This window comes from Neopelma chrysocephalum, unplaced genomic scaffold (assembly GCF_003984885.1).
Source record: "Neopelma chrysocephalum unplaced genomic scaffold, ASM398488v2 Primary Assembly neopelma1_23b, whole genome shotgun sequence".
Taxonomy (NCBI): Eukaryota; Metazoa; Chordata; class Aves; order Passeriformes; family Pipridae; genus Neopelma; species Neopelma chrysocephalum.
Window position 1 is genome coordinate 15,887,072 of NW_020897692.1, and position 18,914 is coordinate 15,905,985.

General features: G+C 35.1%; 1 protein-coding gene across 1 annotated transcript in view; it reads left to right on the forward strand.

Moving 5' to 3' along the window:
- The window catches only part of EYS (eyes shut homolog), an 868,863-nt gene that overhangs the window by 271,934 nt on the left and 578,015 nt on the right, over positions 1 to 18,914 (forward strand). Inside the window, exon 13 of the mRNA XM_027698171.1 lies at positions 12,235 to 12,357. Coding sequence (XP_027553972.1) covers positions 12,235 to 12,357 — 123 coding nt within the window. The remainder of the gene's footprint in view (positions 1 to 12,234; positions 12,358 to 18,914) is intronic.

The window sequence follows — 18,914 nt, forward strand, 5'->3', positions numbered from 1 at the left end:
CTACCATGTCCCTTGGGAGGCTGTTCCTTTGAATGTTCTCACTATAAAAATTTGTCTTCCTTACATCTTGAAAAAGCAGTGCTTTTATCTAATGAGACTCTTCCTTTATTTTGCCAAGATGTATTTGAAATAGAAAATACTGTGTCATTATTCTGGCTTTCTATCCAATCAGTTCTGGGGATTGAATTGCTGTTTAATTTCAGAGAAGGTTTTTAATAAATGGTCTTCCTTTGGAACAAAGACATAAAAAAATGTGATTTCAGCAAGAAGAGTTCACACACCGGAGGTGTACACAGTTCAGTTTCTGAATGCACCTTATTTTTCAGTATATAACCTTTGTGCAAGAGATTCACATATAACCTACTTTAATAACTGACTTAGCTTGACATTTTAAGAGTTGAGACTTTAAAGACTGTAATATAAAATATTTTTCAGTTTTATGCTTTCATCCTTGAAAAATGTCTAGGAGTCTTACCACTATATAAAACTACTTCTTTGATGTAAAGTGTCTGAATTCAAACTCCTGTGAAGATGATTCCAGGCCACATTTGTGTGGATGTAATTTAGCAGAAACTAATGGAATCATTCAAAAGTTAGACATATATTGTTTCCTTTTTAAAAATACATGTATTATTAAAAATAAAATTTAATAGCAAAGATTTCTTGCTATTAGTGAACAAGGATGAGAGCTAATAGATTTAAGCATCCAGGTAAGATGCCTATAGGATTTAGGAAGTGTCTCACTTTTCTGACATATTTATAATGCAGATTCCTTTTTCTTTGGTTGTGACCTATCTGCTAAGAATGAGAAGGTGGAATCATAACTCTCAATTATCAGATATCAGAAACTTATTTTTACTTTATATTTTCTATTGAAACAACTGATTTTTTTTAGATTTGACCTACAGTTTCTTGGATTATTTATGACACACTGAAAATATTTTTCCTTTTATGACTTATTCCTTCATACTAGGATCCAAAAAACAAAATATAATTGAAGTTTTGACATATGAAAAATGTTTATGAGTCAGATGACTGTATATGTCTTTGCAGAATATCTAAAACTCTATAAAAATAACTCCATTTTTAAAACAATTTCATACGTGTAAAAGATTCCTGCAAGCAATGCTTCTCTCACAAAATTATTTCCCAGTGAATCGTATTCTTTTGCTTGAGTATTTATCCTTTATTTTACCTTTCCATTGGCTGAGAAAACTATGGCTAATACCAGTGGGAAAAAAGATCTCAACCTCATCTTGAGGAGCAAGTTTAAATAAACAGCTATAAAGCTTTCAGTCTGAAAATAGCTACTTCAGTGAAAGTGTATTGGCAAAAAAATTATGAAACTGTATCCTTAGTAAATAAATATGCTATATTTTTCCAGATCTGCAACCCCAGAAACTCTCAGTTATTAATTCCTTTCTTGCAATCTAATTTAATACTTTTAATGTATCTTTCAGATGTGTTTTACTCTTGCATTTTCAGTGTAGAGAAAAGTTGTGCAGCAGCTGCATCACTTGTTACATGCTCTGACGATAGCTATTTGCCACTCAGTGAAGGCAGTGTCAAAATATTTATGGAGGCATAATTTGTTTACCTACTTTTTATACTAATACAAACCCACTATTTTATGATAAACTTCAAATTACATTCTATACAATATGATACAATAAGATACAGGACTATAGTATGCTATACATATATATTACATGTATACGATATCATATTATATTACTTTGAGGGAGAACTATAGATTAAACCACAAATTACATCAACATATTTTTATGTTAAAAGGTTCCCGTAAATGTACTCTCGAATGCTTGAAAGGATTTACATATGGAACACGTGCTTTTTCGCTTGACTGCGTGGAAATATTTATTCAAGAGTAGGTGTCTCATGATATTGCTTATCATTGGCTAATGGAGAGCAGAATTGGATGGATGAAGGAACAGAATTTTTTCCTGGCTCATAGAGCATAGGGTCAGGGCTGCCAAAGTAATCATATAGGGTAAGAGCATAGAGGACAAAGGTTTGGAGTACTCACATAGAGAAATTTATTTTCATATTTTCATAGGTATAGAACTGATGAAACTTGTATTATATCAAACATTCAGATATATTTTAGTTGACAAATCTTTTCTGTTTTCTTGTCTAAATTAATTTTATTATATCAAATGTAATTAAGTGATAATACATGGATTATAATGTTGTTAAAACCACTCAACTCATTCTTGATTTAAAAATAATACAAATGAAGCTTATTCTTCCTCATGTTCTTTCAGCACATTTAGTTAATTAATGTGTGTGAAAGAATTGTAATTTGTCAGCATTCTGATCAGCAAGAAATAAACATAATCAAAGTATATTATATAGTATTATATTGTAAATTAATAATTCTACTTCAGCAGAAACAATTTAAGATAAATACAAATTACATTTAAATTGTTTTCTGTCTACAGGACAAATTATCTTAAAAATGCTACAAGTAAGAGATAAATAAAATTCTATCAATATGTTTTCCTTTCAAATATTTCAGAGTGTGTAATTCTAACTGTGTACACTAAACTCTATTAAAGACAGATTCTACTTATACTTTTAATTTCTTCTCTCCCATCAGAAATTGATAACATAACAAAGGCAGCTCTGAAGAGCTGCAGCAGCATAAAGTGAACTTTAAAATGAAAAACTTTACAAAACAACTTCTGCTCTTTGCAACTCTGTATTTGCCCCTATGATATTTGACTTAGCCTACTAGTCCTTCTGTATCAAAAAAACACAGAATGTCAGGAAAAAATGCTGGGCATTTACATGACTGCTGAGAAAGGGTGACCCTGTCATAACTCATCACAGGGAGTTGCTGCAACATTACAACCACAATATGTTGAGGGCTGGAAGCTCATGAGTCACTTCTGTTGTCAGATTTCAGACTGTCTCCAATGGTAGAACTGTTACCAATGGCAGGATCAAAATGTGTGGGATTTTTTTCTGATCCTGGAAGGGCAGTAGTAGTTCCTAAAACATTTTAATACTATTAGCAAAACTTATAAGAACGTTAAGTATTTATTTCAAAAATGACCTAATACACTTGTCAGTAGCTCTGTTAAAAAGCTCTATACAAAGTGTATTTTCAACAAATAATTTATGAAATAGGGAATGCTACAAAAAAAAAAGAACAACAACAAAAAGTATTTTTTCCATTTAAAAGAATGAGGTGCTGTTCTCTGTGCTTGTTAATTTTCTGTCCTTTTAGGGAAAAAAAACCCAAACCAAACCTTATTTCGCCAAATTGGAGACAGCCAAGTTTTCAATCTGAATTAGTTTCCTCCTAGTTAGCTAGTTCTCATTTAGAGGGAAGTGTCAAAAGCTAGCATTTTCAAAAAAGACAGAACTGCTAGAAAAAAATTCTAACTTTTTAAAATTTTAAAACATGGTCTGTAGCAACTGCATTAAAGTAGCTTGGTAGCTATTCCTAACCGCCTTTGTTTTCCTAAAGATCAAAATACCTGTGCTTTAAAAGCACAGGCAAAAGAAATTTCTCCTGTAGTTTTTTAATGTATTGACATGCAAAACACTTTTTATTCTTATTTTCTTCTGCTCTTAATTTTCAATTTAAAAAGTAAAAAGTATCAGCTAATTTCTTTGGTGTTAATATTTTTGCTTTTATTTCCCCAAGTTTCTTCAGTATTATCATCAAAACAATTCAAATATATTAATTTATATTAAAATACATAGGTCTTGATTCACACTGTAGGCCCTTTAGAACAATTTTTCATTATAGTTCTGATTAAATCTTGCACCTTTTGTTGCTATTTACAAAAATACCAATTTATCTTTTCTTCATCTGGCACATATAGGTTAGGAACAAGTGAACAACTCTACCCTGTTTTCCCACAGAAAGCTAATGTAAACATTTTTTTGTTTTATAGATCTGCCAAACTGAATTTCTAGCTCAATTTTCATAGGTTAAACCGTAAGGCAGTTTAATGCCTTCCACTGTTTCCAACTTTAGCCATGCACCCATACACTTAAAATTTTCACAAAGCAGAATATGAGCTAAGTTAAAGCCTCAACGGCTTGAAGTGTATGCAATAATTTGCATGTTTTAAACCTTGCATTTCTGCATCCAGGAACACAGAACTTGTGCTGCTGTGGTTTCCTGGGAAGTGCTGAAGTTTAGTACAAATTGGCATTTCCTAAGGTGACAGGTCTGATCTGTCATGAGCTTCTGAAGCCAGTAGCCCAGCAGTGGTGACACTGCTGCAGTACCGTACTCCCTGCACCAAACAGTGGCATGGCTGAGAGGGTTTTTTTCCCAAAAGGCACATGCACACAAATACAGTACATATATACATGTGTATACTCACAACCAGCCACATAGAAAATATTGCACTTGCAAAAAATAAAGAGCACCAACAGCCACATCTTATTCCCTCCTCTGGTCAACCAAGATTAAAGTCAGTTAGAGGAAAATACATATATATATAAGTACATGCATACAATGTGGATCCCCCTGGCAGCTGGACTCAGTCATTCTGTTCAGTAGCTGTCAGCAGATCCCACTCTCTCCTGTTGTTGGTATCTGGGCATAAGATTACAAGGCGCTGATATTCAGAACTGTACGTATACACAGACAGATGCTCAGACACATGCGTTCGTGCACACACATCATGGATGCACCCACTAACTGTACCCTACATGTGCTTCCAAACTCACTTTTCTGACCTTTTACATTAGGAACTTTTGTCCTGTGGAGCAAATAATAACTCCTCTGGGAATCTGATAGGTTCTTCAAAGCTCCCAGTTCACAATACATTAAGGAAATACATCTATATTAATTAAATAAAAACTAAACTTGCGATAATTCATGTACATGGTCGGCTAGAATTTATAATAAAAGATGTATAATGGCTAATTTTGCCTCTCAGTTTTTCATTATGCTTAATCTCATAATACATTTGTAAATGGTTGCTTTACATGTCTTCACTAATTACAAAGTTAGATAGGTCATGTAAAATGGTTTTTAAACCTAATTTATTCTGTCATTGGAAGTCTGAAACCAAAACACTGATCTGGTAATTTTTGAATCAATTCTAATTTTACAGTTTTTAATTTTTTTTTTAATCAGAAAAAACCTATATACATATAAAATATGCAGGTTGAGTACTCAAACACATTCCCATCACTGAGCGGATAAAATTGCTATGAGCTACCACTTTAAATCATGAGGGGTTTTATTTACATTCTCTCTATAAAGCTGGTCCTGCAGTACTGTTCTTATGAAAAAAATCTTAAGGAATAAGTAAATATGCAGTTCTGAATTTGGAAATGCTCTGGAACTGTTATATTAAAGGGCATTGCTGTAAAACATGAATTTGTAAGACTCTCAAATATCTTTTCAACATCAATTCAACTCATTCTTCTTTTATTATTTTCACTTTATTTTGACACCAGGTTATCAGTGAACACAAATAAGAACAGGCAAATTGCCTATTCTGAATTCCCAATTGGAAGAGGGTCAGATTGGGTAGGACTAACCTTGGAAGTAAATGTGAACATGCTATCTTTAAACCAGGTAGATGGCAAACTGTTATCAAAGCATAGAGCTCAGTCTTTTTTCTACACTCTGCTTAGACACTTCATATAAGATAACTTCAAAGTGTAGTCAGACTGTTTGAATAGGTTATAGCTCTTCGGCCAAATTATCCAAATTGAAACTTTTTTTTCCTTAAAGGATATTCAGGAAAGAAAAGATAATTTCAGAGTTGTTACTGTTCATGTAATGACCCGTTCATGGCCTGTAATACTAAGAGATCTGAGGAACTTAACTAAGCAATCTTTGTAGAAACTAGACACAGTGGTCACCTGCTGACTGTTGTGTTATTTTCCAGCTATTGTTCATTACTAGAAGGGATTTGGAGTCACAGAATTACCAACATTAGTGCTTTTCTATGCAATTACCTGTGACTAGAAATGAACTGTGATATTTGGTTGGTTTATTTTCCTTTACTTTCCTTTCCAATGGCCAGAGAAGTGCATTAAAAAAGTGACCAGAACTTTTCATGCTGGAACCTTGAGTATTTTATGGTCCAGATATTCATGTTACAAGTATCTACACTACTATCCTCTGAAGTTTTGCAGTCTATATTTCATAATACCTTGCCGTAGGTTTATTGTCTTCAAGAAGGATAACCAGACTGGTAATTTTGATATTGAAACAATGCGTATAGGGTGGACTTAGTGTGAGAAAACTCACCTAATAGCAACTGAAACTAACCAGACACAGCCTGTATGAAGGGTTAGTGCAATATTTAGCTTGTTTCCATGCTGTGTTCTTCCTGGGAGTACAGTTAAATCCAAATATTTCAGATCTTGGTTTACTTTTGATCTTGAAAATAGGCTTAAAGGCTACACTTAAAATATGTAAAAGTTGAATCAACAGTAAAGATATGAATTAGTAGAGATAACCAATTAATGCAGAAACTTGATTAGTAGTGAAAGATAAATTAGACAAATTTAATTCAGGACTTGAATTCTATATACTAATTTTACAATACTTACAATTTTTTAAAATTAACACCATTATCAGATATCCAAGTGATAGGAAAATAAAGCACATCGGAATTTAGGATAAGGGGGAAAATCCTAGGTTACTGAGGTCAGTTCCACAATCCAAAGAATGACAAAAAATAACCTGGAAGGGACAGCGCGGAGTTCCCTGGTTTGACCTTAACAATGCTTCCACCTGAAATGCACTGCTTGTTTTCCTTCTATGATATCTGCAAGTGGAAACAATGTTTCACTTCAGGAAGAAAGCTTTTTGGAAAAATAATGTGTTCTTAAGCAAAAATCTAATCTCTGGATGATACTTTTATCATCAATGTTTAGTAATGTATCAAAAAGTAGTGACTAATCATATTTCCAAATATAACTGCACAGCTAGCAATGCTGATAAATTATAGCAACTCTTAAATTAGGAACAAAATTACGATTTACCTCCAATAATCTACATTTTTTGTACCCTCTGCAATCAATGTACTTACTACTTCAAATTATCTACATTTTCATTGAGACTTAGGTAGACTCATTGGAAATATATGATATTAAATAATCCAGAATACTCCAAATACTGGTGGTTTTATGATGCCTTCCACATAAGTTGTCTAAGACAAGAATGAAAAGGAGATTCTTTGAAGGCATGTCTGATATCTGACTCTTCTTGTATTCTGTGCAGGTTGTGGTTGGTATCTTACGTGAGAACCTACCCTTATATTAGAATTCATAAATAAATTCTGCAACAAAGAGGAAAAAGGACTCATACACTGATTGTGCTGGGACATTACATTCTTATCTGCATTTGTCGTCATTTTGCTAACATAAATATCAACTCTATATACATTATTTTTTCTGGTGTTCACAAATGCATCATAGATTGTCAACTCGGTGATTCTGAAGGCTTTTGAATTTGTTTTCTAAATGAAATAAGGTTGAAACGACAAAAATAAGAAAAAATACATAAAATCATCTTTCTTTTCTAACACATATGATTGTTCTAATTTTTTGATTTATTTGTATTTAGGACTTTTAAAAATAATTTCTTAAGAAAATAAAAAATATATAAATAAGCCTCCATTTAACAGTGTGTCATACTTTCACAATATATCTTTCACAATTCAGTTCCTGGAAGCCTCATACAGAAAAGAATGCTTTTTCTCCATTTAAATAATTACACTAAGGTACATGGAAAGAAATGGAACAGAAGAAGAGAATAAAAATATTCAATAGGACCCCTTTTATGTTATTTATGGATTTTTTAAATATATTTTAGGAACTATAATGATTTGATTATGTTTTTGTTCTTTTGCTCAAACAGAATGTACCAGTGGTTGTGCAAAGATTACTGGTGATATTTGGAATTAACACAGAACAAAGCTATAGATGTGTGGTGGCTGACCTTGGCTGGTTCTCAGACCCTTACCCAACCGTTCTCTCACTCTGTCTTCTCACCAGTATGAGGGGAGAAGAAAAGATTAAAAAGCTTATGGGTAGAAAAAAAGACAGAGAAATCACTTACCTGTAACTGTCACGGGTAAAGGGGGCTCAAATTGAGGAAAATTGATTTAATTTATTGCCAATTAATGCAGTTTTGCGTAGTTAGAACCAAAGACAAATTGCTGCACCCTTCCCCATCCCTGCTTCTTTACATTTCCCCCGAGGTGCCTCCCCTCGGCTGTGGGCTCAGCCGTGCCCTGCCATGTGTGGGTCGGAGCCAGCTGGAACCGGCTGTGCCCAGAACGGGACAGCCCTGACCTCCCCTCACAGACCCCTCTGCAGCCCCCGCTGCTGTGGGCGCTGGGTCACCAGCACCCTGCACAGTGTGTCAAAGTGCCCATAAGAAACGAGAAAACTGTTTCCCTTTCCTTATGCAAGCTTAATTAGTCTTCAGATTTTTGTTTTAATGATACCCACTTTCCTCCTTTTAGCAACATACACAACTGCAACACATACCACAGTAACTGAGCCAGGCACTTTACATGTCCTGAAGACCTGACTCACATGGCACATCTTTGCTACACCTCAGTGTATTTGTACTCCTTATTTTGTTCCTTTCCACAGTAGTAAGGATTAGAAGATGGATGAGAGATAGTTGATGTCATCATGGCTAGGTTTTGTGAACGAAGATTTGGGAAGGGCTCTACCCACGTTTCTTGCAAGCGCGTTGGTGGCTAAAAAGGCCAACATGAGATAGGCATGTCCGGTTGCAAAAGGCACAGCAGAAAGACTCCTTAGGTGGTATATTCTGCAAGGTACAATTCTTTCTGTGTTGTGTTTTCTCCTCGAGAGTGATCCTGCGTGCTTTCTCAAAAGCATCAGCAGCATTACAGATGGTGTGTCTCCAGACCTCCCGATTGGAGGCCAGAGTAGATCAGTTATGCTGATCAATATGGCCAAGGCTGAGATGTTGTTTCGGGGAGTCCTTGTATCTTTTCTTCGGGGCTCCTCTCTTGCGGCAGCCGGTGGAAAGTTCACCATAAAGCAGGATCTTAGGGAGGCGGTGATCTTTCATCCTTGAGACGTGCCCTGCCCAATGCAGCTGTGTTCTCAGCAACGTGGCCTCAATACTTGTGATTGCTGCTTGTTCTAGAACAGATGTGTTGGTCACATAATCTGACCAGTGGATGTTTAGGATTGTGTGGAGGCAGCATTGATGGAAGCGTTCTAGGAGACGCAGGTGATGGCGGTAGATGACCCATGATTCAGAACCGTATAAGAGAGTAGACAGCACTATGGCTCTGTAAACACTGATCTTTGTACTTTTCTTCAGGTGTTTATTTCACCAAACTTTTTTATGAAGCTTTCCGAAGGTACTATATGCCTTTGCTAATAATTGATGTACTCTCTCTTATATTGACATGGCAAAATTCTGAAAAGGTATTGAGTAACCTCGTCTAGTGGAAGGTGTCCCTGCCCCTGGCAGTGGGCTTGGAACCAGTTAATCTTTAAGGTCAGTCTGACTCAAAACATTTTGTGATTCTATCATAAAAGTACTAAAATGACTCTAATACAAGCAAAACTCTTGAAAATTTCTATCTAGTTTGCATACTGCTATGAATGTCTTGCATTCTGGTAGCTTGTCCTGCTTCATTTATTGCTTTATTCCATCAATAAAGACATATATTTAAAATATTGAATGAGAAATTAGTAAAATTTAACTCTTTGTAAATAAAACACAGAAGCTCTAACTTCAGGTTTCCTTTTTCAGAGGAATATGGATCATAACACCTCTTGGTTTTAGATACAGAACAACATTTGAAGTACAGGTTTTATGCTAATAGCACACATAATGATGAAAAAACTTATCTTACTTCCTTTGCAGGTTTTTCAGGTCGATACTGTGAAACAGAAATGAATGAGTGTGATTCTGCTCCCTGCTTGAATGGTGCTGTCTGTCAGAATGATGTCAACAGCTATGATTGTTTTTGCCCGGAAGGTAAATTGTTGAAAATAATTTATTTTTATTATCTTTGACAATTTTCAAAACTATCTGCAGTTTGCAAAACATCTTTTTGACAGCCTTCAAAGTCATTGTTAAAATTTCCTTTCTATGAAAGTTATTAATTCTTTTCCAAAGTCTCATTTGCATTTTTCCTTACTGAGGCAATATGTCCACCAAAACAACTATGCTTATTAAGAGTGAAAACAGATATACTTGGAAGTGGTACCTTTTTTTCAGACAGAACTTTGTGATTGCAGCACAGTCCGAAGGAGTGAGAAAAAGACAAATGAGAAGTACATGAATTCCATGGAAAGTGTAATCAATAAACTTATAAAAAAACTATTTCAACCTGAGTTACTAATGGGCAGCTTTCTGAGTCAAGCAAGCAAATGACAATGGTCATGGTAATTACTTTAATAGGTTCCCAGTACAAAAATCTATTAAAACTTTCACAGACAAAAATAATGTGATTTTCAGCACCAGTCGTCTGTTTCTTTAAAAATACACAGTGCTCAGTGTTATCAGAACTCTATGAAAAAATGAGTGATATCAAGAAAAAAGTAGTCAAAGTAAAATGTTTCAAAACATTTAAAATTACAGTGTCATTCTAAAATACTTTCACAAATGGGTTTTCTGAATATTTGTAGGTTTAGATTTATTTTATTGGATTTTTATTTAAAAATAAAGCAAATCTGTTACATTGTTTCTATGTTTTAAACTTTTTTGATTTTATTCTTCAAATTGTACTATTTTCTAAGTATATGATCATGGAAGCTGATTTCATAGCTTACAATATTTCAGATATGTGTATATTAATATCAGCATTCCAGTGGTGATAATTTCAGAAACTCATCACGAAAGATGAAATTGCCACAAATAAGCACAGCCTCTGTTATTAGTTGGTTTAAATTAGAAGCCAAAACAGATATTGGAAGGTAGTTGAAAATTAACCTTGGAAAAGATCATTCTGCTGTTTAGTCTGCCTGGCCAGCTTATAAAAAGTAAATCTCGGCATCCACATTGATAGTTTTCTGTCTTACTTGTTACCTGTGAGACATGAGTTTGATTAAACTCCAAATGCAAATAAGAACTCTTATTCTATACATTATTAATGAATTAAGGGTAATTCTAAAGTTTCATGACTTAAGCAACAGTGAAAATTGGTTCCATGGTCAGTTTGAGAAATTATGGGAATATGCCTTGCACTGAGGATGCCAATAGCTTAGCATTAGTCATGGTCTTCCTGCAACCATGGCCTTTGACAGCACTAATGATAGTCATTTTGTAGCATGACCATGAATTAGAATACATTTACAAAAGCATAAAATGTCGGATATTGGAGAGGATATTCTCTAGCAATCAACTACAAAAAAACACTGTTGGACTTTCTGAGGTTGCTAAAAGTCACTATGACACAAGAAACTAGGGTTGTTTAGTCTAGAGAAAAAGAGGTTCAGGGAGGACCTCATTGCTTTCTACAGCTACCTTAAAGAAGGTTACCGTGAGGTGGGGTTTGGCCTCTTCTGTCATGTCTCAAGTGAAAGAATGAGAGGAAATAGCCTCAAGTTGCACCAGGGTAGGTTCAGATCAGATATTCGAAAAAAAAAAAGATCACTGAAAGAGTGCTTAGACATTGGAATAAGTTTCACAGGGAGGTGGTGAAGTCACCATCTCAGGAAGTATTCAAGAGGCACCTGGATATGGCACTTGGGGATATTGTTCTGGGGGGATTGTGGTGGTGCTGGGTTGATAGTTGGACTGGATGATCTAGAAGATCTCATCCATCTTGATAATTCTGTGATACTGTGAAATAAATAAAGAAAAAATAGAGAAGTAACTGAGAGCTGATTTTAAGAGAGATTTTAAGAGCTGACTTTTATTTTGGGAACAGATGTCCAAATCCCAGCATCACTTAATCTGCAATGTTGTCAAAATGGCAGCAGATACATAAATTCTTAAGTCTCTGCTAAAATGAAAGTTCAAAATAAGGTCAAAATCCTAAATTTGTTAATAATTTTCATTTATTAGCTCCTTTTAAAATATATTTGGTGGGCAAATGCATTTTTTCTATTCATGACAGAACAGAAAAAGCTTTTAGAATGATCTTACCATAAGACTTCAAGATTATTTTTTACAAGAGTAAACTGAAAACAAGGAACCTAAAGACATGCTTTAGAAAAATAACGCACAAATATAGCTGAATAATGTAAAGTTCTTTTCTGTTTTTTTTTCAAACCAAGGATTTGAAGGTCTGAACTGTGAAATCAACTTTGATGAGTGCTCTTTTGGCTTCTGTAAAAGCAATTCAACTTGTTTAGATCTAGTTGCAGACTACATATGTGCTTGTCCTCCAGGATTCACCGGTAAGATTTATTTTAACCTCAGAAAGTCATTAAATAGCTAAACTATTTATTTTCTTTTCTGAAATTAATTGCATTTTTTTCAGTGTTTTAGCATTACTGAATAAAAACTCGGTTTTCTGTGTGATTGATAATCTGCTTTAATTTCCCTCTTGATATGGTAAAAAATGAAAGCAGTGTATGTTTGCTATTTGATTAGTTAATGGAAGGTAAAACTGCATTTTGCCTAGAAGAAAAAGTGTTCAAAAAACACCCAGTCTATGAAACATAGGTGAACAGGTAGCTATAGCTGGTGCTATTTTTCTTCAGAAGATCTTATCATAGCCATACTTGACTGAGATGAAAAAATGAACACAATTTTAGTAGGAGGACACTTTGTTCTCTTCAAGGAAGATGCCATCAGATCCTCATGATAAATAGCTTGTAAATTGCACAATTATTTGTGTGTCTAACAGGTTTAATAAAATATCTCTTGCATCAGGAGTAGTCTTCATGGCCTTACTTTCTGCCAGAAGCAGCTAACAGGATCATGGGGAAATCAATAAAACTGTCTCAAAAAATATGCCATTTTAGCAACTATGTCAGGGACTGGAACACCTTGACTTTAAGCTGCTGATTTCAGAGAGGCAAATGGAGCATCATTAATCATAAGTGATAACAGGAAGACAAGTAGTGGCAGTCTAAGAAATCATACGTGCTTTGTAGGTGTTCTAATGAAAAGTTAAACGGATATGTACAGGAGTTCAAAATCTGTGGTGATCATTGGAGAGGAGAGAAAAAAATGAAAGGGATCTATTATGGAGAAAAGTTAGAAAATTAGTGAAGGATGAGGAGGCAAAATTAGGTTAGAAGTAGAGCATTTCAGGTTGATAGTAACACCAGTGACAGTTTAGGAGCACTTCATACATATTTTGTCAATGGTTAAAAATAGGAAGATGGAACATAAGGAATGTAAGATGATACACAGAGATTTAGAATCTGTGAAAATAATAATAGTTGCAATTTCCACAGACATCTGTGAGTTTTCTTGATTCATGCAAACATATTCTAATATTATTCAGCACTACAAAACTGAGATGTGCCCTATTACCTACAGGATCTTATTCTCCTTTTTACTTTGATAACTGTCTTTGCTGTCACGAGTTTGCATAGTATATGTCTATTTCATATCAATTTTGAAAATAACACAGGTGATTACAAGGTATTTGTTTATACAAGAGAAGAAGTTTTAATGTAATAATTTTAAAAGAAGGAGCTTTGAAACTTTGTGCTGTACTGCTAGAATCAAAATGGAAAATGTCTAGCTTTTCTGTAGTAAGTTGCTAACAGTCAGTTTGAACAAGGATATGCAGGAAAAGTTGTTCCTTTGAAAATACAGCTACGCTACTTTGAGATATGATAGAATCCACATTACAGAGCCAGAACTATAAACTTATGTGTGTGTCACCAAGACAGCCTAGGACAGAGTATGTTTTCCTTAGGACGAACTCTAATCCTAGACTCATACTGATGCAAACAGTTAGTTAATGACATATCTGTTAATTCCAAGACAAAAGGGATTCAGGATCTGTCAACAGTAAAAGCAGTTACCAGTAAGTTATAAGTAGACTTTAATGGATACCTTAAGGCTTATATTGAAGTCATAGAAGGTCACATGACTGCATAATACGCCATTGTGAAACAGCTCTATTTTCTTCTGCCTTTCCTATGTGAGAGAATTCTCATCAAAAATATGCTGTTGGTCTCACTTCATATTAGCTTTTTTTTTGTTTGTGAGATAGGACAGCTCCCACAAGAAAGCAAATCCAACACTCTACTGAGTGGAATTAGAAGTAGGAACAAGGACCCTCCTGACTACACTGAATATTTTCATCTGTGCTTATGCTGTTCGTATAATTAATTCACAGTCAGTCATTGTGGATCTCATTAGGTCTGCTCTCTCCAAGTCTTCCAGGAACTGCTTCAGTGTCCCTAGAAAGATTCTTCAATGCGAAATACTGCATATTTGAGCTCCTACCTTCTAAGAAAAGCAGACAGTGGTCCAAGGATGGTATAAATGGTGCAAGAGGTTATTGCCATAGTAGCAGTGATATACTCAGCTTGTTAAGGGCAAAAGGAAACACACTGAATATACAGGAACTGTTTGTTTATCCTCTTAATATTTAAGCAATGTGGAGAAGTACCATTAACAGCACAGTTAGCTCATAAGAACCGTTAGCTCTGATTACATGAAGGAACAAGTTAGAAAGTTCACCAACAGATCTGCTAATGCCCTGTCAATCACACCTTATATTCTTCTGATGAGACTTGATCAAGGAAATGAAATTTGAAAACGTCAAGTGAATGTATATGACTGATTTTTACTTCTCTATTTCTTTTAAACATATTTTTGCTTTCCTAGCATCTTAAAACTCATTTCCAAAAAAAATTAACTTTTAGCATTTGAACTGGTTGGGTATAAATTGATCCGGTTGGTTGTTTCTTTTGCTGTTTACTAGCTCTGTGCCTGACGGCATCAATCCTGTTTGGTGTCACATGCCTTGTGCACTAAAGCTCTGTTGGAAGAGCAGTATTGGACAGGAGGGAGACAGCTGCCTGTTTGAATGGCCTTGGCTGTGGTGCACCACAGGTAGCGGAGCTTGGTCCTTCCCTGGGAACAGAGCTGGAAAGAGGCAATGCTGTGCGTGTGGCAGGGAGAAGGGCTGGGTGGAGCGAGAAACTCTCTCCTGCTGAGGAAAGCCAGCAGAGCAGGAACACCCAAAACAGCTGAGAGAGTCCTGAGAGGACCAGGGAGTCTTCTTGCAGCTTCTGCTTCCAAGAGCATTTTTTTGTTGTTAGAAGAGTGAGCACTGGAGTACTGGAAGCCTTTGCAACCTGCTGCATGGTATTTCCTTTACTCTTTGCAAGATAGGCAGACAGAGAAAAGCAGCTCCTGAGAAAGACAAGGAAAATACTCTCTCTCTTCAATCAAAGCTTGCTCTCAAGTGCCCTCTCGTGGGAATCTGCATGCACAGAATCACAGTAATTATCCCACAGTAAAGAGCTACTAGACAAATGGACAAATGGCAGTACTGAGACCTCCTCCCTCACAATACTTTGTTCAATTTTGCTAATTAGAGGGGTTTTGAGAACCTCTGACAGTTGAGATAGGTAAAGCCAGTCCAGGTCTGTAAACCTGACTAGCCTCAAAAATTAGAAAAAGACTTGCTCAGCATATCCAGATTAGTTAATTCTGTGTATTAACCAAACCTGAAGACAGGTGAAGTAAGGAATTTTAATATTAAACAATAGGACACCTTTAGTCCCTGAAGTAGTAAGATACCTTGAAGCAAAGCAGTAATCAGGTGGGATGGTATTGAATTCATCAATGATACAGAAGGAGAAGGCAATTTTATGAGGTGTTGGTTACTGACCGTTTTCTTTATTTGAGTGGATTTTCTCTGGTAATGTAAGACACTGAGATGAAAGAATTTTACAAGTCACTTTTCTGGGATGAGAAGACATGTTTTTTTAATCTTTAATAAATGATGGGATTAAATTTTTTCATTGTAAAGCCTTTGCCCATTTTAAATTTTAGAAGAGATTATTAATTAAACAGATTTCAACAGTGTGCATATGTGTCTGAGTGATCCCATTGCTAGTAAGGTGACACCAGTGCATACTGCATAGAAAAAAACATGCTTCCAGAGTGATTTTAACCTTAACACTTAGCACTGAAATTTGTTGTAGTTTTTATGCATGAGATTCTTAATCTGACTTCTTCACTTATATCATTGTCCATATGAATTATCTATGTGCAAAATCATCCTTGTTTTAGGTTTACCTCTTTATTATTATAACGAAACAGTATGAATCAACAGTCAGATTCTACCATCAGTCACACGTTGACTTAAATAATCTTTAGACTTTACACAACAGATTAATTAAATTTGAAAGCCTTTTAACCTGCTTTTTGAAGATCAGATCTATGTAGTTTCACCTAAGATGTCTCATACTATTGAGCTTTCAGAATTTTGTGTAGCTAAACAAGTGGTCAGTGCAACACTAAACATTCAAAACCCAAAATTATAAAAGGATGTGCAGTGTCTTCCAGCTCAATTCATTCAATGATAAGACAAAAAGGGATACCTTTCTTTGTGCTTTTGAAAATCTTTTCCTGTCCGTTCTTTTCCCATGGAAAAGAATCTTTGTTTTCAGTAAGCCTGCAAAAGCTATTCTATTTTAGGGATCTTCTGCCTAACACGTACATTTTTAGTTAATATCAGGACAACTGCACCGTTTAAAATTATTGACTTGGTCCATTCTCCATTCCATACTAATCATATCTAGTCCTGTCCTCAACAATCAAAGGAAAAAACTAGGCTGAGAAATCTACTTCTACCCAAAGGAAGGTTATAGCAAGGTGGGTGTTGGCCTCTTCTCCCAGGCAACTAGTGACAGGATGAAAGTACACAGCCTCAAGATGCACCAGGCAGGTTCAGGTTGGACATCAGGAAGAATTTCTTCATGCCAAGGGTTGTCAAGCATTAGGTTGTCAGGCTGCCAATGAGATGGTGGAGTCACCATCCCTGGAGGAGTTTAAGAAACAACTGGACACGGCACTTATTGACATAGTAGTGATTGGTCAAAAGATGGATTTGATGATCTTGAAAGTCTATTCCAACCTAAATGTTTCTATTATTATGTGAGTCTGTGATCTATTATTGCTCACTCATCTTTAGAAGCATGCCTGTGTCTGATCTCCAGTCAAGGCAGTAAGGTTTTTCAAACCAAATCAAAACCTGGAAACTGAAGACTGAAGAGAGAGGAATGTTTCCCTGGCTCCTGGCCAGCAGAGCTCTGAGTCATAGTGGACCACAGTGGCACAAGACTGAAGGGCTGACTGCCTTTCCCCTGCTCATCTGGAACACTGCAGATGGGCTGCCGGTTGCCACAAACACTGCCGAGGACAGGCTTCCTGCAGCTGAGTGTGCAAACTTAACTTGCTGGAAAATAAACAGTATTTATACATGCATGGAAATAAATGTATTCACTATGCACTTCTGGGTTATTAGAGAGTATTTATTGTCATCTCATGTGTAAGAGTACCTGCTTTCCTTGGAAAGAATTCAACACTTGAAAGGGAAAAAAAAAGATCAGTAGAGTGCAGAAAAGTCTATTTAAGTACTGTCATGCTGTGAATTACATTGCATAAAGAAACTGATAAAATAATACATAACAGTTATTGAATTGCATGAAAGAAAAACAAATAAATTCTTTTTTCCAGCCACTTAAAATATAAGCAGTTTCTTTTTTTTTTTTTTGTGAGAAATTAAATGGCACGTTTCTCCAATAGTTTTCTATCTGCAAATACTGCGTGTGATTGGTTTAAATTCGAAGGTGAATAATAACAGTTGGGATCATCTGACAAAAGATAAGTTAATTCTTTAATCAAAACTTTAATTAGCTTGCATGGAATTTACTTTATCTTTTCTCTACTGAAGATGCTATTAGATTATTTTTGTATTTCAATTTATGCCCTTTATTTTAGATATAATGGTTGTTTTTTTCAATAGTGATGCCAGCTGTCATGCATATTATAATGTATGTAGAACATCCATCAATATTTTTGAGTGTGACTATGTGTTTTAATTAATTTTAGTTAAATTGTAACATAATCATTTTATATGAATAGGTTTGATTTTCTATTTAAAAAATTTTGTCAATTGCTAGGAGGATTTCATCAAATAAAAAAAAAGAAAAACAGTCATGTCTAGAAAAGTTCATACAGTGACTAAAACACACTCAGAAGACTCTGGAAAACAGGGGTGAAATTCTTAGTCTTCCTGGTTACCATGAGAAATCAACCATATTTTTCCTTAACTCCCTATTTTTTCTATGTTAAGATCATGGATGACATCATACAATGAACAGTAATATGCCACCACAATGAGCGTAGTTTTTTCTTTTTACATCTGAGTGCATCTGTAAAAGTAACATATGGATATCAGGACATAATTTTAATCAAGATTTCTGTTATAACTACCACAAGTAACTTCTTAGGATTAAATTTTCTGTTATGACATGAGCAATCATTGAATAAACTCTGACATAAGAAAATATACCTCCAGGTTACTTCCGCAGTGCACATTTTCTGTCCCTCTCAGATATTCTGTTAACAAATTTAAGAAATGGAAGTGGCATCTTATGAAAGAATAGGTTTATTTAGGGGTTTTTTTTATAGAACACAGTTCCTCTTCTGAAAAAAAAACTCCCAAATCACTGATGTTAGAAAGTCTGTTGTTCAACACTGCTTTTGCAATACCAACTAGCATTATATCTGAGGTTTTGATACTAAATTATATTTCCCAATATATATTGGAGTTTGTTTTTAGCCAGTGAAACAATCATCTTTGGGCATCCTTTGCTTTGACAGAACCATACTATAAAAGGTATGACGCTATCAGTTTTAGTATGACCACACTAAATGGGAGCCTTATTTGGTGTCCTCTTTAGCAACCTGTTGACTTTTTTTTTCTTCACTCTTTGGCCTTCCTCTTTGTCATGTTTGCTTTTCTTTA